General features: G+C 45.8%; 1 protein-coding gene across 5 annotated transcripts in view; it reads left to right on the top strand.

Moving 5' to 3' along the window:
* hdhd3 (haloacid dehalogenase-like hydrolase domain containing 3) overlaps positions 1 to 26998 on the top strand; it is a 49198-nt gene that overhangs the window by 3629 nt on the left and 18571 nt on the right. Inside the window, exon 2 of one of the 5 annotated variants that reach the window (XM_052037109.1) lies at positions 200 to 4004. The exons of the other annotated variants lie outside the window; for them this stretch is intronic. Coding sequence (XP_051893069.1) covers positions 232 to 948 — 717 coding nt within the window. The 5' untranslated portion in view covers positions 200 to 231 and the 3' untranslated portion in view covers positions 949 to 4004. Of the gene's footprint in view, positions 1 to 199; positions 4005 to 26998 lie in introns of those variants that run through there. 5 annotated transcript variants of the gene reach the window in all.

The raw sequence follows: 26998 nt of genomic DNA, 5'->3' as shown, positions 1-26998 counted from the left end.
CTGCACAATGTTCAGGTCCTTGTCTTCTTATTATCATCTTGTTATTTACGGAATTTTCTGGGCGGGAATTAGCTACTATAGTTTGTGCTTAAGCAGCAACCACATTCAAACAGTACTCTTCTGGCTGTAAAGCTCTTAAGGATGTCCTGTACTTTTGAAAGGCATTGTGTAAGTGCATTTTTTTAAAAATTTTTCACAGCATAATCACAGTCATTACTGGTTGATGAGAGGATGAGGCCCCAGTTCCTGACCTGGGATGTGAAAGGCACTCTGCTCCGAGTATGCCATTCAGTTGGTGAGCTGTACTCCTCGGAAGCCAAGCTCCACGGAATCCAGCTGGAGGCCAAAGCTCTTGACAGAGCATTCCAAGCCGCCTTGCAAATGCAAGAGAAGTTCCTCCCCAACTATGGCCGAGGCCGGGGTCTGAGCTCCCACCAGTGGTGGATAGATGTGGTCAAAAAGACCTTCTGTCTCTGTGGAGTGAGCGATGAGCGTGTACTGTCCCCTCTGGCAATGAACCTTTATCGACAGTTCTGCAGTGCTGGCAACTGGCAGGTGTTTGGTGATGTGAAGGACACCCTGATTCATTGTAGGAATCTGGGCATCAGCATGGCAGTGATTTCCAACTTTGATTGCCGCCTGGAGCAGATTTTAGCCAATTGTAACCTGCGGCAGTATTTCAAGTTTGTGTTGACGTCAGAAGATGTTGGAGCCGCCAAGCCAGATCAACGAATCTTCAATGCAGCTCTGAGCCTTGCCCAAGTGGAGCCCAACCAGGCCGTGCACATTGGAGATGATGTGTGGATGGATTATCTGGCAGCCAGGGCCATCGGAATGGAGAGCTACCTAATCTGCAGAGGACAAGAGGAACCCTCTGGTGCAAAGGGGCTGGTGCCCAAGGCCCACATCCTCCACTCCCTGCAGCAGTTGTGTGTTCTTATCAAATGAATGCCTAACTGTGTGCATGTCCAAACTTGGTACCTTTACTGTGACCATCAGCTGATCAATCCTTGATGTTCAGAATTGTGACAGTTATTGAAAGATTCAGGTAGGATTTCCTAACTGAGGGAATTAGCAGTGTGAGCTTGTGCAAACTGGAGTAATGTGCAGACGGACGTGTCTGCAGCCCCAGTAGATGTTCTCTGTCTAAGCAAATAGCGGAGGAAGTATGCAAATTTCCAGCAATGTGTTATCAGTTGATGACATTTATCAACAAGAGTCCAGCGGTTAACGTTCTGCTGTGGTAGATTCTGCACTTCTGAAAATGGTTCTTTCTTTAATCAGTTGCTCATGTTCTATGTGAAAGTATGTTATTATTCACATTGCACTTCAGATCAGTGTCTGTACAATCTAACTCTGTGGGATGACGCAGAGAGAATGTGAGATAACAGATTTTGCCTGGAAACAATTAGTAACTTGTAGTGTGCAAACCCATGCTGAAGAGGATGGAATGGAAGAGTGGTAGGACAATAAATGTGTGAATAAAATGCCTTCTGAAAAATGCCTGTGTTCCACCTTAACAAAATGCACTGAGTTACTGTGGACTTCATAAGGCTCTTAATGTGTAACACAAATGTCAAATTGTTGGGGAATTGACCAGCTAACCTGCATGTGGTTGTGCTTGGGAAGAAAGGTGCCTAAGGCACAGAAAATTCCCTGCCCTTCAAATAGTACTGGGGATGTGCTTTATTTTCTCCTGGTCTAATAATCCAGACTGGAATTCACCACAGCAATTTACAAACATCAATTCAGAAGTAAATAACAAGATTCATTAAAGATAAAGAGGAAATCTCAGAAAGCAAAATGGGTTCAGCCGTCTTTTAAAGAAGAGTTTGCTGTTCTTATTGGTATTGATTTATTATTGTCACTTGTACCAAGGTACAGTGAAAAGCTTGTCTTGCATACTGATCGTACAGGTCAATTCATTACACAGTGCAGTTACATTGAGTTAGTACAGAGTGCATTGATGTAGTACAGGTAAAAACAATAACAGTACAGAGTAAAGTGTCACAGCGACAGAGAAAGTGCAGTGCAATAAGGTGCAAGATCACAACAAGGTAGATCGTGAGGTCATAGTCCATCTCATTGTATAAGGGAACCGTTCAATAGTCTTATCACAGTGGGGTAGAAGCTGTCCTTAAGTCTGGTGGTACGTGCCCTCAGGCTCCTGCATCTTCTACCTGATGGAAGAGGAGAGAAGAGAAGAGCAAATGTCCCGGGTGGGTGGGGTCTTTGATTATGCTGGCTGCTTCACCAAGACAACGAGAGGTAAAGACAGAGTCCAAGGAGGGGAGGCTGGTGTCCGTAATGCGCTGGGCTGTGTCCACAACTCTCTGCAGCTTCTTAGCTGGTCCTGCCTGTATAGGATGTCATTCCTGGTACAACATTGGAACATCCTGGCAAAGTACTCAACAGGGCATCCGGGGAGACACAATTAATGCTGTGTTTGCAATTGACACCCTCAGGAATGAATAATAAAATATTTAATATTTGCCCAAATGGAGACTTAACTATGGTCTTCATTACAGATTGTCAGCTTCCTGCCTTGTCCTAAAAGCTCAATTTCTTTCTCTATTAAGGGGAAAAATGCCATTCAAATCTACATGAGATAAAGTGGACCAACAAGCACTAGCCAACTTTCTCCCCCTCTACAGCATATGGAGGTTCAAGCAGGCCAACAATAATGGGAATATGCACTCTGGAGGAGAGGTTCTGTGAGAGTCAGTGACAGTCCTGAGGATTTGAAGAAGTGGTGTGAAGAGCAGGAGGGCCATTCAGCTGCCTGAGCCACAGAAGGGACTGATGGTGGAATTAAATACTGACAGAGTGAAGAACCTTCATCCCCCTTAAAGGTGGGTGGATTAGATGGATCTTCACCCTGAGCTTGCAACACTCTGTCCCATCCATTACAAAGACCATGTACTGACACTTTTGTAACGTTGGACATCTCTGTCACAGCATTAACATATCTGCCACAGAAATCCTCATTCGTGCCTTTGTTACTTCTTGACCCAATTGCACAATGCTTTCCTTGCCACCTTCCAACCTTTCAGCCTCTAAATGTGGCTCATCCAAAGCTGTGCTGCTTTTATGCATCAGGTGCTGCCAATCCATCATCCCTTTGGACACTGGTTCTTTGTGCACCACTGCCAACAAGTAAATGTTTGCATTCTTGTTTTGAAACCCCTCCTTCTCCCGGTAACCTCCTCCAGGCCTTCAACCCTTCAATTTGCCTGAGCCTTGCCTTCTGGAGTTGCATCCCTCTCCACCCACACACCCTGCCTCCCCAAATTCAGATACTCACTCTATTATTAAAATCCAGCTTTAGCAAACATTTGACCACCTTTGTCTTTTCCTCAGTGTCCGTACACAGTTTCTATGAGCATGTACAGACAATATATTTCACGAAAGAATCTATGTTGAAGTGCTGTCATAAGACGTTTCCTTCAGTGATCAATACAACAAGTCATTACCCAGTGTTGTTTGCTACTGCTCCTTGCTGAGGTAGTTTTATATCATAAGATAGAAAATAGGAGCAGGCTAGTCAAATGATCATGTCTGATTATCCAAACTCAGAACCCTTTTCCAGCTTTCTTCACATACCACTTGATCCTTCAAGCCTTGTCAACAATGTAAATTTCTTGAACAAAAAAAATGAAATTTGCGGAGGAACTCAATGTCAGGCAGCATCTATGGAGGCAAAGAAATTGTCGACTTTTTGGGTCAGGACCCTGCATCAGGACTGAAGGTGTAGAGGGGAGAGAGCCTGGACATGGAGGTGAGAGGGAGGGATGAGACAGAGGCTGGTAGGTGATAGGTAGAAGCAGGTGAGGTAGGGGAGGATGGACAGATGGAGCCAAGTAGGAGAAGGGGAGGTGGAAGATGATGAGTGGAGCCAGATAAGGGAGAGATGATGGTCAGAGGAGGCAGCTGATGGATCTGGGGAAGGGGCAGGGGGGGTTGTGGGTGGGATGCTGGTCAGTAGCAAAGCTGATAAAATTGACGAGTTCCACATGAATGCAGGAGGCAGCACCAATACAGTCGTTGATGTAGCGGAGAGAGAGTTGGGGAGGAGTACCAGAGAGGGTTTGGAACATGGAGAGCTTCACGTAGCCAACGAAAAGACAGACGTAGATGGGGCCCATGTGAATCCCAATGGCAACACCTTTGATTTGCAGAAAGTGGGAGGAATCGAAAGAGACTCCAGATTCCAGCATCTGCAGTCTCTTGTGTCTCCAGTCAACTTCTTGAGTATATATAATTTTTCTGTGTTAGGGAAATCCAGAGGCACAAATCTCTGGGGGAAGAAATCCCTCCTCATTTCATGCTTAAATGATTCACCCCTTATCTTCAGACATGAGCCCTGGTCCCAGACTCCCTGCAAACATTAGAGGAACAGGAGGTGTGCTCATTAGTAAGAGTGCTGCCCAGATACAAGTTACGATGGTGCAGCTGTGGAAAGAGCACCAAATACTGACGGGCCGTGCTGCAGCAATGTGAACTACTGGGGGCCAAAAGTAACAAGTAATCTCAGAAAAAATGAGAAACAACTGTTTGATGCACTTATTTTTTAAATTGCTTTGCTTAGGTTATATCGAGCATACAGATAAGCAAGGGAAGGAAGAAGCAGAGACACTGATTCCATCACTGATATGGATTAAACTTTGCAGAATTTTGGAATGTTTCAGAATCAGAATTTTATCCATCACTAATTCAGTCTTTGTTCCTGTTTAAAAGAAAGGCTGAGTGGAGCCAATTGTTATTGGATCCAACCAGCAGTGTTCTCCAGGGTTCTGCCCTGTGCCCGGGACAGACATGTGGCATTAAAATGTTTGATGTTTTCAGGCGTTTTTTGGATAACCTGAACTGTAATTTAAAATATCAAATTTTAATCATTGTGTTTGGTCTAATTTTCACACTTGCACTTGAATGATGTTGATGTCATTCAGTGTCTCAGAGTCGCACTGACCTGGCAGAAATTTGTAATTCAGCAGCACAGATTTCACTTGTTAAAGCACGACTGGCGATTCCTCAATGTCAGCACACGTAGAAGAACAGCCGGCGTTGTCGTTCAGAGTTTCAGCATTCATTAAACGGTCCTTCTCTCCCGGGTGAATCAGATCGATCAACCTGCATGAGACAGAAGGTAAATATTAGTCCTTTGGTACACTTGCTGCAGGTAATGGGACAAGCAAGGTATTGAGAGGAATTGACAGCAAAGATGATGGGAAGCTGTTTCTCCAGAATCGAAAACTAAGTTGTCCCAACATGAGTCATTACCCTTTCAGGACAGAGTTGAGAAACCAGAGCACCCAGAGGAACCCCACACAGTGACAGGGAGAACATGCAAACTCCAAAAGGACTGCAGCCAAGGTCAGGATTGATTCCGGGAGCAGTGAGGGAGCGGCACCAACCTCTGTGCCACTGTGCTGCCTGATGTTGGCCTGAACTCCAAGGGGAACTCTCCTTATCAAATCATACAGGACCTTTTACATTCACTTCAGATGGCCGACAGAACCTTGATTTAACACCACACGTAAAAGATGGCACCTGTGAAATTGTGGCTCTCTTCTGTACCACAGACAAGTTTCAGCCGAGAAACTTCAAACCTCTGGTGTAGAACAACCTACAACCCACTGACTCAGGTAAGAGTTCTAACATCATGCACTGCTTACGCTGATCTATTAGTGCATATGGAGGGGCATGGTAATCCCTAATCCTTTTAACAGGCCTGAAAGTTCCAGTTCCCAGCAAAAGGACATTTCCACAAGACTATCATTGGGCAGCTGAGCTGAAGCTCCGGGAGAAGAGAGAAAATGACTTGTACTCACTCAGTGCTGGTTCACGGCTTCATCTTCCGGTGATGCCGGTAGTGGTGGTGATGATGGACCCCTGATTTAAAAAGAAAGGAGAGAGAATTACATCTTTCTGCCATTCGTATTTTAGAATTTTTATTTCAAACTTGTGTTTCATCAATTCATGATCCATCACTTGCATTTCTGAAAACACCTTCTGTTACTCTAGACTACAAACACTGCCTTCTCATTTCTGTGCAGAATTCAGTCTTGGACATTCCATTGTGGGAACCATATAAAAATGGAAAAGGCACTATCGGTTTCACTGCTCTACTACCTGCGCTAAGAGTCAGTTGTTGTGGCAAGAGGGAGATTATTCCACCTTTGGAATTCATAAAGTCTCCTTGCAGAGAAATCTTGTCTGTCACATTTCCTCACATTTTCCTCATAGCCCTGTAAGTTATTTCCCTCCAAGATCTACCTATTCCTTTTTTGGAAGCTCTGATCAACTGTTTCCACTCACATCCAGGCAGGGAGTTACAGATCATCACTGACCTCTGAGTAAGACAGCTCTTCCTCACAAAGCCCTGTATCTTTTGCATCTCACTTTAAATCTCTATCCCCTAATCTGTGAGCTACGTGATGATGGGAGCAGCTTCTATTTATTGGATCAAAAACCATCGGCTTGTACAGCTCTATCCAACGTCCTCTCAACCTTCTGTTTTCCAAGGGGAAAAACCAGATCTGTTCCAGACTAAACCTGTAGCTGGAATATCTCATACCCGGAAACTCTCTCGTTGTTCTTTTCCGCTGCACTTGCTTTCTGGTGACCAGGATGAGACACAAACTCTGACAATTGTCTAAATTTTGTGAAAGTTCAAAATAACTTCCCAACCTTTGTAGTCGTTGAATTCCAATATCTCCCATGCTTCACTAACTCCTCTCTCAACATGTTATCCCACTTTCAATGACTTGCACCTGGGACCCTTGTTCTTTCGGCTGAGATGTAAAGTATAAAAACAGAAAATGCTGGAAGCATTCATCAGGTCAAGCGAAACAGTAAACATTTCATGATAATGAGGAACAATGATTGGTTAATTACGGAAGTGTAGTGTGGGGAGTCTGAAACAATTTTTTTTGCAACAAGCCAATGTTAAAGGAACATCAATTCTTTTCCAAGGAATTTAGTTGCCTGATTTATCAAAGGTTATGGGAGCAAGTGGGATCAGCCAGGGTCTCCTGTGGAGAAACAGATTATATTAACATCCTACCTCAAAGGTGTAGAATTTTGGGTACAGCATCATTAGCATGTTGAAAGGTAGGTTAGTGATTGTTGGCAGGAGAATTGTAAGAATAATTGGGTTATTTGTTGCATGAAACTATTATAAACATGTTGTACACATAATGGAGAAGATATTGTGATCAGGAATCATTTCCCAAACATCTTTTGGGACACCAGCCCTCAAACTGAGTCACATTCCATGGGTGGCAGAAATATCTGATCCCGTTGTGATGCTGTCAATACTCCAGTATTGTCCTTCTGACAGTCATTTCACTTAAATTTTGTTTTATTCATTGAAAGGAGAAACTTACAATGGAACAAGAATCATTTCTTCAACTCCTCTGTAAACAGGATGAGAATGGTTCCGGTTAGTATTTGGGACTCTCTGTTTTGTAAAGAATGATTTCCATTTCTACACCTCACACATCATTCCATTGCACCTCAGCTCCCCCTCCAGTAAATATCTATTTAAGCGCACACACAGGATGCAGAAAACCTGCAGTAAGTTGCCCTGAGCGAGGTTTGACAGAAATGTGATCATCACCAGGGCACTTATATTAGTAAAGTTGTTTAAGGGATGAATATTGACTCAGATACTGAGGATAATTTCCCTGGGAGCAGATGGGTCACAGTTTACTGTCTCTGGCAAAAGACAAAGGTGAAATGTTCCTACGAGGTGGCACTGGATTGTCAGCCAAGATCTTGGAATAAGTAAATAAACAGAAGCTGTATCACAGTGCCAGAAACCCAGGTTCAATCCTGTCTGTGTGGAGTTTGTACTTCTTGCCTGTAACTGTGTGGGTTTTCTCCGGGTATTCCGGTTTCCTCCTCCATCACAGATGTGCGGGTCAGTAGGTTAAATGGCTGCTGCAATTGTAGAATCTGGAGGCAGTTGATAGAAGGTAAGGAGAATGGGATTAACGGAGGATGAGTGTGAATGGGTGATTGACGATTGGTGCGGACTTGGTGGGCCAGTTTCCCTGCAATATCTCTCTGTGACTGCATGACTTGTCCATTAACTGCAGTGTAGAGTGTGGAAGATTTCTCTGCTCCCCCACACCCACAATCCTTCAGCTAATGAAGTCATGGAGAACCTTTCAATCTCCTCACTGAGCATTCCTCAGCTTGGTGGGCCGAAGGGCCCGTTTCCAGCATCTTTCACCGGGGAGGGAAGCAAGTGATGAAGAAATTGGTCAGTGAGGCCTGACCTGAAGGAAACAACAGGCCTGCTGCTGAGAATCCCTCTCATCCCTGGGGATGAGTGTGTGAAGCAGAGGGGGCAGGCACATCATTGGGTTATTATTCCATTGGAAGCAGCTTTGTCCCGGGAAATAAATCAGAATCCTGAAGATTCCTTCTTTTCAGTTGCTTACAATAGAAGGGCTCCCACTTCTCTCACTTGTACAGCAGTCTGTGCACCAGCAGTTGTTTATTAGTGAGCGACACCTCGACCGGCTGATGTTCCAAATGCTTACCTCCAAGCTGATTCTTTGGTAAGAGTTGACGCAACATCTCATCTGAAACAGAGAGACAGTGTTGTATGTCCATGATGTTATCAGTGCAGATGAGTTCCTCACATTGTCAATTATACCCTCAATTCTCCAAGATTCAGAGAACACAATGGGCATCTTTGTTGCTTTGTCATTGGAGGCCATTCAGCCCACCTGCTCCAGATGGGTTCATGCTCCAGATACGTCCTGTGCAACCCTGCTTCACCTCACCCCATCAGAAAACACTTCCGTTTGCTCTTTCAGGTCCTCAATCAGAACACGTGAATTGGTTTCATGTGGAAGCAGGTTTCACACACTCGCTACTTTCTGGTTGAGCAGTTTCCCTGGAATTTCCTGCTGGATTTATTGGTGTTCATCATGTGAGAGTAGTTCCTGGTTCCTGTCTCCTCAACAAACACAAGCATCTTCTTCATATCTGCACCAGCGGAGCACTGAATAATGTTAACGATCCTGGCCCCATCTCCCGCCCTAATTCACTGCCCACTCCAAGCTGATGAGAGATGCTCTACAATGGACAATCAATTGCTGCATCAAGACTACATTTCTGGAATTGCACACCGTCACCGACTTGGGATGAAGACTTGAGAGAGACGGATGCTAAATTCTCCTTTGTCCGTCCTAGCCCAGTGCTGAAGACACTGGGGGGCATTCACTGGCATTGGAACCCCAACCTCCAGAACCCAGCCTGGGACTGGGCAGAAAGTGATGTCAAGCTGTGATACTGGGGAGAGGGTCCCATCCAGGGTGCTGTCTCCGACGGTCTGCCAGTAGGGAAGGTCAGTGACTGAGAGGAGAAATATGCTCAACCTGTCTTTTCCATATCGAGCTCTGCCCTCAAGTGTGGTTCCCAGAGTGAGAGCGGAGCCGGGGAAATAGTGGGAGGGGAACCTCACCCAAAAACGGTCAGTACAGAGAGGTACAGAGTGAGGTGTGAAAACTTACCCAGCTCTCGCATCTCGAGCTCCGTCAAGGTGGATTGGGTCCCGTCCGCCTCACGCACGGCCTCCTCTGGAATAAATACAACAGGCAGTAATATATCCTGACTTCTCGGTGGAGTCCTATTCTGGGTCTGGGTTGAGACCAGACTGCCAATCAAGAGAATTTGTGTTGGTGTCACTCAGCTGCCCCAGCAGAATGGAGGGTGACCACAGACAACACGGCCAACAGCCCGAGAAGAGAGAATGCCTTCATTTTTGCAAGCTGAGATGCCGAGTGGTCAGCTGCTGTTCCTCCTGCCCTTTAAATCCCCTCTTATCATCACATCTCAGAGCTGCCCCCCCCCACCTCAGTTTCCAGGAATACCTTTGTCCATTGTCACTATGCTACCAACATCCTCACCCCCTGCTGAGAACATCCTCGGCCAAAGTGGTTCTCTGCAATGTCTCCTCACACATCCCTCTCCTCACTCAGATCCTCAACCGCAGCTCCGCCCCCCCCCCCCCCCCAGCCTATCCCACTCTCTCAGTGAGATCTGACCATCCAGTATGGTTTCAACCCATCCCACATCACAACAGCTCTGGACGTACTTCCAAGTGTGTGCTCATTTTACAGAATCCCTTCCTGTCCCCAGACCTTGATCCAATGAGACCCACCATCACCAGCTCCACTTCCTCCCCAGTCTGCCCACATTCACACTGCACCAGGTCATGCAGAACCTCGCGACCGTGTGTGACCCTGGACCAATCTTCAAATTCCAGTGATCAGAACTACCGATGCTGGAAATATTCAGTGGGTCAGGCAGCATCTGAGGTGCGAGAGACAATGTTTCTAAACCATGGTCTCACAACAGAGTTCTACACACCAGACACTTCCCACTTCCGACAACAATGTTTTCCACCAAACAGTATCAGCGACTAATTAACAGCTGGAAACACTCAGCCTGTCAGCCAGACAATGCTGTCTGTGTGGAGCCTGTAACTGCGTGGGTTTTCTCCGGTGCTCTGGTTTCCTCCCACACCACAAAGATGTGCGGGTCAGTAGGTTAATTGGCTACTGCAAATTTCCCTAGTGTGCAGGTGAATTGTAGGATCTGTGGCGAGTTGATAGAATGTAAGGAGAATGGGATTAACGGAGGATGAGTGTAAATGGGTGGTTGATGATTCGTGCAGACTTGGTGGGCCAAAGGCCCTGTTTTCATCCAATATCTCTCTGTGATTCCATGACATGTCCATTTACTGCAGCGTGGAGTGTGGAAGATTCCCCTGCTCCCCTACACCCACAATCCTTTGGCTAATGAAGTCACGGAGAACCTTTCAATCTCCTCACTGGGCTTTCCTCAGCTTGGTGGGCCAAAGGGCCCGTTTCCAGCATCTTTCACCGGGGAGGGAAGCAAGTGATGAAGAAATTAGTCAGTGGGGCCTGACCTGAAGGAAACAACAGGCCTGCTGCTGAGAATCCCTCTCATCCATGGGGATGAGTGGGTGCAGCAAAGGGGGCAGGCACATCATTGGGTTATTATTCCATTGGAAGCAGCTTTGTCCCGGGAAATAAATCAGAATCCTGAAGATTCCTTCTTTTCGGATGCTTACAATGGAAGGGCTCCCACTTCTCTCACTTGTACAGCAGTCTGTGCACCAGCAGTTGTTTATTAGTGAGCGACACTGCGACCGGCTGATGTTCCAAACACTTATCTGCATCTTGATTCAATGAATCCAAGTCAGGCGACACCTTTCCTGAAACAGATAGACAGCGTTGTATGTCCGTGATGTTATCAGTACAGATGAGTTCCTCACATTGTCAATTATACCCACAATTCCCCAAGATTCAGAGAACAGAATGGGCATCTTTGTTGCTTCGTCATTGGGGGCCATTCAGCCCACCTGCTCCAGATGGGTTCATGCTCCAGATACGTCCTGTGCAACCCTGCTTCACCTCACCCCATCAGAAAACCCTTCCGCTTGCTCCTTCAGCTCCTCAATCAGAACAGGTTAATTGGTTTCATGTGGAAGCAGGTTTCACACACTCGCTACTCTCTGGTTGAGCAGTTTCCCTGGAATTTCCTGCTGGATTTACTGGTGTTCATCATGTGAGAGCAGTTCCTGGTTCCTGTCTCCTCAACAAACACAAGCATCCACTTCATATCTACACCAGCAGAGCACTGAATAATCTTAAAGATCCGGGCCCCAACTCCCACTCTAATTCACTGCCCAATCCAAGCTGATGAGAAATGCTCTGCCATGGACGTTCAATTCCTGCATCAAGCCTACATTTCTGGAATTACACACCGTCACCGACTTGGTATGAAGACTTGGGACAGATGGGTGCTGACTTCTCCTTAATTGTTCTTCCAGATTTCCCCAGGCTGCGTGTGTCAGGACAGGTTCCCCACCAATGGAAACCCCAGGAACCCTGAATTCTGAACTCATTGAACACAGTGAACAGAGAGTTGGCGCCACACTTCAACTTCAGTCCATCCCATTCCTTCCCTTCTCCACAAATGTTATCCCAGGACAACACATGAAGCCTTGTCAGTATTTCAGGAGTTTCTCCATCCTAGCCCAGTGCTGAAGACACTGGGGGGCATTCACTGGCATTGGAACCCCAACCTCCAGAACCCAGCCTGGATCTGGGCAGAAAGTAACGTCAGGCTGTGACACTGGGGAGAGGGTCCCACCCAGGGTGCTGGCTCTGACAGGGTCCGTCAGTAGGGAATGTCAGTGACTGAGAGGAGAAATATGCTCAACCTGTCTTTTCCTTATCGAGCTCTGCCCTCAAGTGTGGCTCCTAGAGTGAGAGCAGAGCCGGGGAAATGGTGGGAAGGGAACTTCACACAAAAACGATCAGTACAGAGAGGTACAGATTGAGGTGTGAACACTTACCCAGCTCTCACATCTCGACCTCCATCAGGGTGGCATCGGGAGCGTCCTCCGCAAGTGGGGACCCCTCTGGAATAAATACAACAGGCTCTAATGTATCCGGACTTCTCAGTGCAGTACTGTTCTGGGGCTGGGTTGAGACTAGACTGCAAAGGAAGAGAATTAGTGTTGGAGTTACTCACCTGCTCCGCCAGAATGGAAGGCGATCACAGACAACACGGCCAACAGCCCGAGAAAGACAGTGCCTTAATTTTTGCAAGCTGAGATGTCGAGTGGTGAGCTGCCATTCCTCCGGCCCTATAAGTACCCTTTTATCATCACATCTCAGAGCTGCCCCCCCACACCCCCACCTCAGTTTCCAGGAATACCTTTGTCTATTGTCACTACGGTGATCACCAGGTCAGTAATCGGGTTCCAGGTAATGACCAAAAAAAAGCGTCAGATATCAGACCCCGCATTGTTAAAGCTTTCATTGTTCTTTCACTTCTTATTTCCATTCCCGTTATTCAAATGAAGAAAGCTGTTCATCTGAGAAAGTCAGGGTGAGACGTGCAGATCCAAGGGTGTGGAGTCGCTGAGGGCAGAGGGGGAGTCAGTGGTTAAAATAATCCCAGTCCAACACTGAGAGCACCTCCACACCAGTTCCAGCAATTCTTCCTTTCCTCTCCCAGTGTTGCTGGATTCAGGAATGCTTCCAGAGAACAGGAAAATCGCAAATGTCACTCCACTCTTTAAGAAGGAAGGGAGACAAAAGAAGTTCTGGGCCAGTTAGGCTGACTTCAGTGGTTGGTAAGATGAGTCCATTATTAAGGATGAGGTTCCAGGGTACTTGGAAGCACATGATAAAAGAGGCCAAAGTCAGCATGGTTTCCTTAAGGGGAGATCTTGCCTGACAAATCTGTTGGAATTCTTTGAGAAAGTAACAGGCAGGATGGACAAAAAAGAGTCAGTGTATGTTGTTTACTTGGATTTTCGGAAGGCCTTTGGCAAGGTGCCGCACATGAGGCTGCTAAACGAGATAGGAGCCCATCGTATTATAGGAAAGGTACTAGCATGCATAGAATATTGGCTGACTGGCAGAAGGCAAAGAGAGGGAATAAACAATGCCTTTTCTGGTTGGCTGCTGGTGATTAGTGGTGTTCTGCAGGGGTCGTTGTCGGGTCTGCTACTTTTCAAGTTTATGTTAATGATCTGGGTGACAGAATTGATGGCTTTGTGGCCAAGTTTGCGGACGATACAAAGATAGGTGGAAGGGCAGATGAGGTTCAGGAAGAAGAGTCTGCAGAAGAACTTGATAGGTTGGGAGAATGGGCAAAGAAGTGGCAGATGGAATACAGTGCAGGGAAGTGTATGGTCATGCAGTTTGGTAGAAGGAATTAAGTCGTAGACTATTTTCTAAATGGGGAACGAATTCAGAAATTGGAATTGCAAAGGGACTTGAGAATCCTCGTGCAGCATTCCCTAAAGTTTAACTTGCTGGTTGAGTCAGTAGTAAGGAAGGCAAATGCAATATTAGCACTCATTGCGAGAATACTAGAATGTGAAAAAAAAAGATGTGATGCTGAGGCTTTATTGGGCATTGGTCAGACCACATTTGGAGTATTGTGGGCAGTTTTGTGCCCCATATCTAAGGAGGGATGCGATGGCATTGGAGAGAGTCCAGAGGAGGTTTACAAGAATGATCCCTGGAACGAAAGGGTCAACATATGAGGAGCTTTTGAAGGCTCTGGGCCTGTACTCGCTGGAGTTTAGAAGGATTAGCAGGGATCTCTTTGAAACCTGCCGAATATGGAACGGCCTGGATAGCGTGGATGTGGAGAGGATGTGTCCAGCAGTGGGAGAGTGTAGGACCAGAGGGCACAGCCTCAGTAGGACATCCCTTTCAAACTGAGATGAGGAGGAATTTCTTTCGCCAGAAGGTGGTGAATCTGTGGAATTCATTGCCACAAACGGCTGTGGAGGCCAAGTCATTGCATACATTTAAAGTGGAGGGTGATGGATTCTGGATCAGTAAGGCTGTCAAAGGTCATGGGGAGAAGGCAAGAGAATGGAGTTGAGAAGGAAAAATGAATGACATGATTGAATCACAGAGCAGATGGTGGGCCGAATGGCAGTGCAGATGATGGGCCGAATGACCTAACTCTGCTCCTATGTCTTATGGTCTTCCCCAGAACCGTTGTCAGATCCTCAGTTCCCCAAAGCTACTCATCAGCCACCCCTGAGCCCACTTCCAGAACCTGCTCAACTCTTGGCCATTCCATGTTTGCTGCCTGGACCCTGCTCCTTCCATCATTGACAGCTCACTGTACTGAAGGAATGTGGTTTCTCAGTGGTGGACCAACATCCTCACCCCCTGCTGAGAACACCTTCGGCCAAATTTGTTCTCTGCAACAAGTCTTCTCACACGTCCCTCTCCTCACACAGATCCCCAAACGTAGCTTCCCTCCACCCCACAGCCCATCCCACTCTCGCTCAGTGAGATCTGACCATCCATTATGGTTTCAACCCAGTCCACAGCACAAAGAGAGCTCTGGACATATTTCCAAGTGTGTGCTCATTTTACAGAATCCCTTCCTGTCCCCAGACCTTGATCCAATGAGACCCACCATCACCAGCTCCACTTCCTCCCCACTCCCCCCATCCCCAGTCTGCCCACATTCACACTGCACCAGGCCACGCAGAACCTCGGGACCGTGTGTGACCCAGGACCAATCTTCAACTCCCAGTGATCAGAACTGCAGATGCTGGAAATACTCAGTGGGTCAGGCAGCTTCTGTGGTGGGAGAAACTCTATCTCTGGGCCGTGATCTCACAACAAAATTCCAATCACCAGATCCTTCGCACCTCCAGAATCAAGTATTTCCACCCAACAGCATCAGCAGCTCCACCTGTCTTCAACATCAGAAACGATCATTCCTGATCGATGTCTGTGCTTTTCTCTGGAGCATCCCGAACTCCACTTCAGGAGAACGCATCTTCCTGACCGCTCTCCCACATATTTTGTGGTATTTTCTTAAAACGTGGAAGGAGGCTATCGAGTAAAAACTGGCTCTCATAGAAACCCCATCAACCCCATTCTGCTGTAACCTCCTCTCTCAACTCCTGATTCTCCTTCCACATACTTACACCAGGGATAATCTGCAGGAACTGATTAACCTCCCAGCCTGCACGTCTGTGGGATGCGGGAGGGACCCGGGGCAAACCCACGCAGTCACAGGGGGAACATGCAAACCCCACACCGACAGCACTGGGGGTCAGGATCGAACCCGTGTCCCTGGAGCTGTGAGGCAACAGAACTAATTGCAGTCACTGTGCCCGTCACTGCTTCCTGTTGGATTACATTCATTTGTATCAGATTTCAATCCCTATGTTGGTCTTCAGCTCCCTGCTGGATTCACCTGATGTCTCTGCTCCTGCTCTGCCACCTTGAGCCTCACCTTTTCTAACTCCTACTTTCTCTCACTCAATTGCTCTCTCAGTTTCTTCACCTCAGCCTCCTTGCTGCGGAGTTGCTCCAGGCCACTGATGATTGCCATCGCATGAGTTAATTTGGAGGTGCATTTCCCTGACTCTTTGTGAGGCTCCTCCCAACACTCCTGCCCTGCGGATCCCGATGCAAGTTTGCTGCAGACGTCGATCCATTTGGGCCACTCTTGTGCAGGCGCTTCCTCGCATCTTGTACAGTCTGCCGTCGTTCTGATGTCTCGGGGTCATTCAGGGAATATGGAAAATGACAAGGTTAAGGGTCCAGCTTGTGAAGTTCCCAACCAATCTCCTCCGACCCACTACCCACAAGACATGACTTACGCCTGTTGGAGTTAACTTGTGGGTTTTACCCTTACTTCCAACTATCCGAGCTTTGGCCTGTGGTTTTGTTCGTTGTACAAAAAGGCCAGTCTGTCATGTGATCCTCACATTGACGTCCCATCCAAAGAAGCCTCAGTGCCCTGTGAGGAACCACCAATCAGCAACACACACACACTCACTGCTGACAGTGAGGGTTCTAATTTCACCTTGCCGAGACAAACGTTAGTCCAAGCTGTTGTAGATAACAATAGCAGAATGTAAATTTCCCATTCATCCAATCTCTCGATAAATGTCAGCAGACATTGTTTTTACTCAATTATCCATTCTGAAATCATTTCACCTGGAGAACTGAAACAAAGCTGATTTTACATAAAGTTGATAGGAAAGCCGAGATAATGAATAAAGGAAAGTTTCTGTACAAAACATGGTCAGTGTTGTTGCAGTTATTCAACTGTCTCTGTGTGCACCAGATGTGTCCATCAGTGGGGCAGTGAGAACCTCATTGGGTAATCTGTTTGAATGACACGTGTGCTGTAATCGGGCTGCAGGGGTGATGTGGGATGCTGTTTGAGGGCTACATTTGGGGGCTAAAGCTGAAAATGAGATCAATCAAACAGCACAAACCGTCATCCTCGCCCATCTAGATGCAACAGCCCATGGTGTGTACCGGTGGAGTGACCACATCGACTTCATGAAGGTATGCATCCATTTTCATGCTGACTTAACAGGAGGTTTTACTCTGTTGGCACCTTCACCTGCTCAACCCAGGTTCTGCTGGAGTAGCCTGGGCAAATAACTCAGTGCATTCAGTAGATGGTACACACCACAGTCACCATGTGTCAGTGGTGGAGTGAGTGGATGTTTCGGGTGGTGGATGGGATTCCAATCAAGCGCTTTGTTTGTCCTGTTGTTTGTCAAGTGTTTGTGGAGTTACACTTATCCAGGCAACTGGAGAGTATTTCATTACCCTCCCTGCTTGCACTTTGTACATTTTGGGGTGTCAGGAGGTGTTGCCACAGAACACCCAACCTCTGACTTGCTTTTGTAATCATTGTGTTCCTCTGGTTGATCTCGTTAAGGTTCTGGTTCTCCATTACCCTTACAGTCTGGGGCCCATAAACAACCCCCAGCAATGTTCTACCCTGACTATTTCTCAGCTTCTCTCTGAGATACGATCCTTCCTCTCTGCTGTCTCTATCTCAACCTTCAATATCAGCGCTCCCTTGCCTCGTGGTCCATTTTGCCGATCTATTCTAATGGTTAAGCCTCCTGTAACATTCAGTCCTGAGCCTTGGTCACTTTGTAACCTCCTCTCTGCAGTAGACATTAAATCAAACCCATTTCAAGTTCAAGTTTATGATTGTCATGGGCATACATACGCAGAGTGTAAATGCCATGAACATTAGCTTTTTGCAGCAGCAGCACAGTACATTACAGAGGAGGACAAAAAGTTCACATAAATTTAAATCAACCAAAATTATACTTAAATTACACATGTGCAAACTGTACAACAAAATAAACATAATGGCACCAGTGCGAGACTGAGAAAGAGAACAAAAAGCAGAGTTTGGGGTGGTGTTAAGGTTTTTCATTTCAGTTCAAGAACCTGATGGCAGTGGTGAAGAAGCTTTTGTTGAACTTGGGGTGTGGGTCTTCAGGCCCCTGTACCTCCTGACCAATGGCAGCACTGAGATGGCATGGCCCAGATGGTGGGGGTCGCTGATGACGAATGTTCCCTTCCTCTTGTAGATGTCCTCGATGGTGGGGGAGCTGTACCTGTGATGGAACTGGCTGAGTCCACCACTCTCTGTAGGCTCTTGCATTCCTGTGCACTGGAGCTTCCCTACCAGGTCTTGATGCAACCAGTCAGAAAGGTTTCTACTGTACAGCTGCAGAAGTGTGTCAGAGTCCTCGATGACATACGGAATCTCCTTAATCTTCAAAGAAAGTAGAGACGCTAGTGTGCCGCCTTCACGATTACATCTATGTGCTGAGCCCGGGATGGGTCATCTGAGATATTGACACCCAGGCACTCGAAGCTGCTCACCCTTTCCACTGCAGTCCCTTCAGTGAGGATGGTGTATGCTCACCTGGCTTCCCCTTCGTGAAGTCCACAGTCAGTTCCTTGGTCCTGCTGGTGCTGAGCACAAGGTTGTTCTTGAGACACGACCCGACCAGCTGACCTACCTCACTTCCATACACCACCTTGTCACCATCCATGATTCTGCCAACAACAGTGGTGTTGTGGGGAATTTGTAGATGGTGTTGGAACTATCCTTATTCACACAGTCATAGGTATGGAGAGAGTGGAGCAGGGGGCTAAGCACGCAGGCCTGAGGTGCACCTGTGTTGATGGTCAGTGAGAAGGAGATGATGTTTCCCATCCGCACTGATCATGGTCTCTCAGTTTGGAAGTCAAAGATCCAATTGCAGAGTGAGGTACAAGGCCCAGATCCTGAAGCTTGACGATGTTTTGAGGAGATGATGGTGTTGAACACCGAGCTGTAGTCAATCACCCTCAGCCTAATGTAGTGTTCCGGTTGTCCAGGTGGTCCAGAGCAGAGTGGAGAGCCAGAGGGATAGTGTCTGCTGTAGACCTATTGTGGCATTAGGTGAATTGAAGTGGGCCCAGTCCTTACTGAGGCAGGAGTTGATTCCTGAGCCAAAACCAACTTCTCGAACCAGTTCACTACAGTGGGTGTAAGCACTACTGGCTGGTAATCATTGAGGCAGGTCACCCTGCTCTTCTCGGGCACCGGTATAATTGATGGCATCTTGAAGCAGGTGGGAACCTCAGACTGCAGAACGAGAGGTTGAAGATGTCCCTGAACACTCCAGCCAGTTGTTCAGTGTTTCTCGCACCAGGAACACAGTCAGGGCCTGATGCTTGTGACCGGTCTGGTCCTTTACTTCTAGTTTTGCCATTAGCTCACCAACCTTGTTTTGAAACAACACACAATCTGCCAGAGGAACTCAGTGGGGAGGGGAAAGGAACTGTCAACATTTCGGGTCAGAGCCCTGCATCAGGACCTTCTCCAACAGGTTTGGTCTTGGTCCAGATTCCAGCATCTGCAGTCTCTTTTGTCTCCTACCTTGTTCTGAATGTTGCTGCATTCAGATCGAGAGGTGTTACAGGGTGCCCAGTGAACACTGTGCATCACAGAGAGTCATGGAGACATACAGCACAAACACAGGTTCTTCAGCCCACTCAGTCTGTGCTGACCATCAAACACCCAATTACATAGATCCCTTTTTGTTTATTTTCCTCCCATTTCCAGCAACTCCTCACAGCTTCTACCGATGATCCAATGAGACCCACCATCACCAGCTCTGCTTCCTCCCAACTCCCCCCATCCCCAGTCTGCCCACATTCACACTGCAGCAGACCAAGCAGAACTTTGGGACCCTGTGTGACCCAGGACCAATCTTCAAATCCCACTGATCAGAACTGCAGATGCTGGAAATACTCAGTCGATCAGGCAGCGTCTGTGGTGGGAGAGACACTTTCTGTTTCTGGGCTGTGATCTCACAAGAGAATTCCAAACACCCGATCCTTCCCACCTCCAGAACCAAGTATTTCCACCCAACAATATCGGCAGCTCCACCTGCTCTTCAACACATTATTTCTTGGTATCTTCTTACAACATGGGAGGAGGCCATTTGGTCCATTGAGTAAATGCCAGCTCACAAAGAAATCTCATCAAACCCATTCCCCTGTAACCCACTCTCTCACATGCCCATCAACTCCACTCTGATTCTCCTTCCGCACACCTGCACAAGGGGTAATTTACAGGAAGCAATTCTGTTTTTGACCTTGCCTGCCTTTGGGATGTGGGAGGCAACTGGAGCACCCGGGGGAAACCCATGTAGTCACAGGGAGAACGTGCAAACTCCACACAGACACCACCGGAGGTCAGGATTGAACCTGGGTCACAGGGTCTGTGAGGCAGCAGGACCCCTGACAGATTTAATTTCCACCACATTCCTCAGCCCAGCAAATCTGATCTGTGATCTACCCTCTGTCCGCTTCCCCCCCGACCCCCACCACAACCCTCTCCATCCTCCTCTCTGCCTTTGGAGACTGAACCCTGGAGCTGCCTGTCTCACCCTGCCTGCCTTTCCACTTTAGCTCAGTTCTTGGGCAGCTGGTACTCGAGCTGTCCATGATTTCCTGTTAAAACTCAGTTAACAATAGCAGAATGCAAATTTCCCATTCATCCAATCTCTCGAAAAGTGTCAGCAGATGTCGTTTTTAATGCACTAATGAGTTAAAGAAGTGAATCAAAGCTAATTGTACAGTGAGCCTTACTGTCTCAGTATTAACCCTTTAATGTCGACTCGGCACCCAGTGTCTCAGCATTAACCCTCTCCTCACTGTCTCAACATGAACCCCTCATCCACTGGCTCCCCACTGTCTCAGATTTAACCCGCTGTTAACAGGCCCTAATTCAGCATTAACCCCTCATTGTCCATTGGCAGCCAATGTCTCGGCAGTAACTTAGGTAGCACAGGATGCAGCCAGTAGACCTGGGTTCAGTCCTGATCTCTGGTGCCAACTGTGTGGGTTTTGCTGCCATAATCCCAAAGGTGTATGGAGTGGTGCATTAATTGAGATTTGTCCCTTGTATGTAGGTGAGTGGTAGAAGCTGTGAGCATTTGCTGGAAATGGGAGGAGAATAAACAAAAGGGATCAATGTAATTGGGTGTTTGATGGTCAGCACAGACTGAGTGGGCTGAAGGGCCTGTTTTCGTGCTGTATGTCTCCATGACTCTCTATGACGCACAGTGTTCACTGGGCACCCGGTAAAGCCTCTTTATCTTAATGCAGCAACATTCAGAACAAGGTTGGAGACACCAGAGACTGCAGATGCTGGAATCTGGAGCAACTCCAAACCTGCTGGAGAAGGTCCTGATGTAGGGTTACGACCTGAAATGTCGACAGTTCCTCTCCCTGCACTGAGTTCCTCCAGCAGATTGTGTGTTGCTTCAAAACAAGGTTGATGAGATAGTGGCGAAACTAGAAATAAAGGACCACACCAGTCTGGTCAAGGGAGACCGAGGGGTGCACAGAGGATTGCTTTGAACTGATGGACTGAAAAATTCAGGGACACATCGATGGATCTGAACAAAAATGCCACAGTTGTCACTGACTTCATCAAGACCTGCGCGGTTGAGTTTGTGACCATGGAAATTTATTGTGCCTTCCCAAACCTGAAGCCCTGAATGAACCAGGAGATTCGTGGTCTGCTGAGGGCTAGATCTGTGACATTCAGGACCAGCAATGCAGAGACCTACGAGAAGTCCAGGAATGGCCTCTGAAAGGTTGTTGCGAGAATGAAAGAGGCAATTCTGGACGAAGCTGGAGACGCAAATGGACACTTGAAGTTGTGGCTGTGCACGCCATCACTTCCTACAAGGTGAAATCGAAATGCATAAACGGCAATGATGCATCACTCCCTGATGAGCCTCATGCCTTTCATGCACACTTTGAGAGGGAGAACAGAGACACACCAGCTCGGGTCCCCACAGCACCCGACCACCCTGTGATCTAAGTCTCGGAGGCTGATGTCAGAACATCCTTCATGATGGCAAACCCTCACAAGGCATCAGGCCCTGAATGCGTACCTGGTGTGTCACGAACCAGCAACAAAAGAAACACACTGAGCATGATTCAGTGTTAAAAACTATTTTATTAATTACTACTTACGATAATACGTAAAACAAAAATAAAAATGTTAGTATGTTAGAATTCAAAAATGTTAAACCTCGAACGTTAACCCCAAAACTAAACTCTTCGTGTGTGTGTGACAAAGTCCAAAACTCCCAGTTCCTGAATGGTTCTTAAAGTTCAGTTCCGCAAGCCATAAGGTGAAACATGAGCAAGGGCTTCTTCAACAACCACCGTTGTCTGAAGATAAGATATAGATGTAGAAAAACATAGAGAGAGTACATACGAAATCCAAATGTTCCACGATGGAACCCAAACGACACTTCAGTGTTTACTCGGTAGTGACTTCCTCACCCCGAAAAGCATCCGAACCGTGGTCGTCCACTCACAAATACCTGTTTCCTTCTACAGGTCAGCAACAAAGTGAACTCCACCGGATTACTTCCAACTTCCATACATGGATTTCAGTGGTAAACACAGTTATTGTTTCTCATCCATCGATAGAGAAAACAAGCAGGCTGGTGTCTCTCTCCCTTCTCTCTCTCTCTTCTTCTTCTTCAACAACGTCATTACGTCCTTTATCTTCTATTGACGTAAGCACGCCCCACACACACATACACACACACTCTCTATCTTAAAGGGACTTTCACTGAGTCCGTAACACCTCCCACCTAAAAAAAAAATTTTCCCAAGAAAATTTTAACCGCGCATAGTTAGTAATGTTAATAATTATCATGCTACACAACTACAGACTATCAGATTAGTACAGATACATGTTTCCCATTTAACATCGGGAAAGACAATCAGCAATCACATTATCTTTGCCTTTAATGTGAGTTATCATGAGATCAAACTCTTGCAAAATTAAACTCCAGTTTAACAGCCTTCTGTTCTTGTTTTTGACTCGGTGCAGAACCACCAATGGGTTATGATCTGTATACACAGTCAATGGTTTCTGAGCGGTGCAAACATATACACTGAAATGTTGCAAGGCTAAAACAAGCGACAGTAATTCTTTCTCTATGGTGGAATAATTCTTTTGATGCTCATTAAATTTCTTTGAAAAGTAAGCTACAGGATGGTCAATATCATCAAGGTCACCCTTCTGCAACAACACAGCTCCTGCAGCTTCATCACTGGCATCTACTGCTAATGAAAATGGCTTTTCAAAGTCAGGTGTTTTGAGCACAGGATGGTAGCATAAAATGGCTTTCAGCTTCTCAAATGCTTCTTGATAAGAATCTGTCCAAACAAACTTTACTCCCTTCTTCAGAAGATTAGTTAGGGGAAGAGCAATATCAGCAAAATTTTTACAAAATTTTCGGTAATATCCAACCATTCCCAAAAATCTTCTAACAGTCCTCGTACCTGTGGGAATAGGGAACTCAGATATTGCTTGAACTTTTGCCTGAACAGGAGCTTGCTTGCCTTGACCTACAACATACCCAAGATACGTCACAGTGGCATGGCCAAATTCACTTTTAGCCAAGTTAACCGTAAGGTTAGCCTTGGAAAGTCTTTCAAACAACCTTTCTAACGCAGAGATGTGATCTTCCCAAGTATCATTCCCAGTCACTAAGTCGTCAATGTAGGCATCTGTATGTTTTAACCCATGAATCACTGAATTAATCATTCTTTGAAATGTTGCCGGAGCATTTTTCATTCCAAATGGCAAAACATTGTATTCATACAATCCAGAAGGGGTTACAAAGGCTGAAATTTCCCTTCCTCTATCTGTTAATGGAACACACCAGTACCCTTTTAATAGGTCAATCTTTGTAAGAAATTTTGCCTTTCCCACTCTGTCTATGCAATCATCCACCCTAGGAATAGGGTAAGCATCTGACTTTGTTACAGCATTCACTTTCCTGTAATCTGTGCAAAATCTAACAGTTCCATCAGGTTTAGGTACAATAACACAGGGCGAACTCCAATTTGAAGTAGAATGTCTAATAATATCATTTTCCAACATGTATTTTATTTCCTGATCAACAAGTTTACTTTTTTCCACATTCATTCGATATGGGTGTTGTTTGATTGGTTTTGCATCCCCAACATCAACATCATGGGTAATTATCGATGTTCTGTTTGGAACATCTGGGAACAGATTTTTAAATTTTAAAATTAATTCTCTCATCTGTTGTTTTTGTGAAACTTGTAAATGGTCCAACTTCGTTTCAAGGTTCTCCAGGATATTTTGGTTTTTTAGTTTCGATGGAACAATATTTGGTCTAAATTGGCCTTCATCAACATCAACATCAGGCATTCTAGAAACAACCTTTACACCATCCACCAAGGCCACAACTGAATCCCTCTCATAATAAGGTTTTAGCATGTTTACATGACAGAGTTGTGTTTTCTTGCGTCTATCTGGTGTTTTGATTATATATGTTAGATCAGTCACTCGAGATTCAATAACATAGGGTCCAGAAAAACGGGATTGCAAGGGATTATTTTGGCTAGGGAAAAATACCAATACCTTTTGCCCCACTGCGAATGTCCTAGGCCGAGCACGTCTATCAAAATATGTCTTCATTCTTATCTGGCTTGTTTTCAGATTCTCTCTCGCTAGCTGGCAGACTCTTTCCAACCGAGTTTTAAATTTTTTGGACATGGGGAGGTCTCCATTTCCTCATTAACACTCCATTTTTGACATAATATCCAGTTGGCACTTTTTCAATCTCCTCACATGAGAGTGCTTTTTCTTTCAATTCTGTCAACTCAGGGTCCTTTGTCTGTTCCACCATAAAATCCTTCCTCGACAAAGACAAATCTTTAAATTCAGGCTCACTGTAAGGATGTTGATCCTCCAGTGAAGACAGAAAAGTCTCAGATAAGGCATCAAAATTTTCTTCCTGTTTAGGACTGTCACAAGGAACTACATCAGACTGCACCGGACTGTCTGTCTTGGCTAATTCTTTAGCTCTAGCTCGAGTCACCGCACATGATGGGTAAACATCTGAATCATCCTCAGACTCATCAATCCTTGGTTTGGTTGTTAACCGTACCACAGGATCACTTTCTCCATTTGCAAGGTCATTTCCCAATAACAAAGAAACTCCTTCCACTGGCAAACTAGGTCTTATCCCTATCTCGACTGGTCCTTCTACGAACTTTGACTTTAAAATCACCCTGTGAAAAGGGACAGACATGGTCTCACCTGTAACGCCTCGTACTAGATTTACTTCACCAGTGTCACTTTCTTCACCAAAATTTAAAACACTGTCCAGCAAGAGAGATTGACTAGCCCCAGTATCTCTAAGAATTTTCACTGGCACCTGGGGTGACTCATCATTCAGTGAAACAAAACCCTCTGATACATACGAACGGAATTCCTTTCTCACCTCCTCCAACTTTTCCGCTTTTCCCTCTTGCAAGGACTGATCTTTAACAGCATCTCCTAAACCTTTTTGATTTTTAATTGCCTGAAAGCAAGCATTGGGCCCAGCTTCCTTTTTCTTCAAAAGGGCACAATTAGATATCACGTGGCCAGGTTTCCTACAGTAATAACAAGTACGCTCAACAGGTTTCTCCAGCCCTGGCTTCTTTTCATCCTTTCCTTTTTGATTACCTCCCAATTTAATCTCCGGTTTACCTGGATTGTCCTTGTAACTCTTTTGAAAGGTTTTAGGTTGTCCCCATTTGGATTTATGGGTTAAAGCATAATCATCTGCCAACCTAGCAGTTTCTTGTAAAGTTTCCACTGCCTTTTCATTTAAATATGTTGTTAATTCAGCTGGAACACATCTTTTAAAGTCTTCCACCAGTATCAATTCTGTCAATTTATCGTAATCCCCATCTACATTTTTAGCCAGGCACCATCGTTCAAAACATATTCTCTTTCCATTGGCAAATTCCATATAAGTCTGATCTGCAGATTTCCTCAAGTCTCTGAATTTTTGTCTATAAGCCTCAGGGACCAATTCATAGGCCTTCAAAATAGCTTGTTTTACCTTGGTATAATCAGCTGCATCCTCAGCAGACAAAGCAGAATAAGCTTTTTGAGCTTTACCTTTAATCACACTCTGTACCATAAGAGCCCATCCTTTCCTTGGCCAGTTTGAACTCACAGCAACCTTTTCAAAATGTTGGAAATACTGATCAACCTGATCTTCTTCAAACGGAGGGACTAATCGAACCTCCCTGCTGGCTGAAAAACCATCTTCAGAATCAGATTCCAAACTCCTACGCTTCATTTGTAACTCATGCTGCCTCTGTTTTTCCTTCTCCTCTGCCTCAAACTTTAACCGAATTAGTTCCCGTTCCCGTTCAGCCTCTAACTTCATCTGAGTTATCTTTTGTTCAGTCTCTAATTTCTTTTGTTCGGCCTCTAATCTCTTTTCCTCTTGTTCGGCCTCTAATCTCTTTTGCTCTCGTTCAGCCTCTATCTTTGCCAGCTGCACCTGTGCCTCAGAAATTGCTATTTCACTGCCAAGAAACTGTTTTAACACTTCCTTCTCAAACACCTTCTTTTCCACATAATGGCCAGCTATCAGTCTCTGAATGTCTGCCTTTCTCATAGACTGCTTTACTTCTGTAAGGTTTAGCCTTGTAGCAATCTTTATCAGATCATCCTTTTTCGCCACCTCCAATCCCTTTTGGGTTGGTGACTCCAAAAATGCCTTAATATCCATTGCTGTTGGTTTCCACACACACAAGCCAATTAAAAAGAATTTATCAGACCTCCCTCAAAATCTTTGGATTGAATCCCGAACAAATCTCGTCAATCTGGGGTACAATCCCAGACGACACTCGTTAACCTTGGGAACTATCCCGGACGACCCCCCAATTTTGTCACGAACCAGCAACAAAAGAAACACACTGAGCATGATTCAGTGTTAAAAACTATTTTATTAATTACTACTTACGATAATACGTAAAACAAAAATAAAAATGTTAGTATGTTAGAATTCAAAAATGTTAAACCTCGAACGTTAACCCCAAAACTAAACTCTTCGTGTGTGTGTGACAAAGTCCAAAACTCCCAGTTCCTGAATGGTTCTTAAAGTTCAGTTCCGCAAGCCATAAGGTGAAACATGAGCAAGGGCTTCTTCAACAACCACCGTTGTCTGAAGATAAGATATAGATGTAGAAAAACATAGAGAGAGTACATACGAAAT

Source organism: Pristis pectinata, chromosome 23, assembly GCF_009764475.1.
Source record: "Pristis pectinata isolate sPriPec2 chromosome 23, sPriPec2.1.pri, whole genome shotgun sequence".
Classification (NCBI taxonomy): domain Eukaryota; kingdom Metazoa; phylum Chordata; class Chondrichthyes; order Rhinopristiformes; family Pristidae; genus Pristis; species Pristis pectinata.
This window is presented reverse-complemented; position numbering and strand designations above follow the sequence as displayed.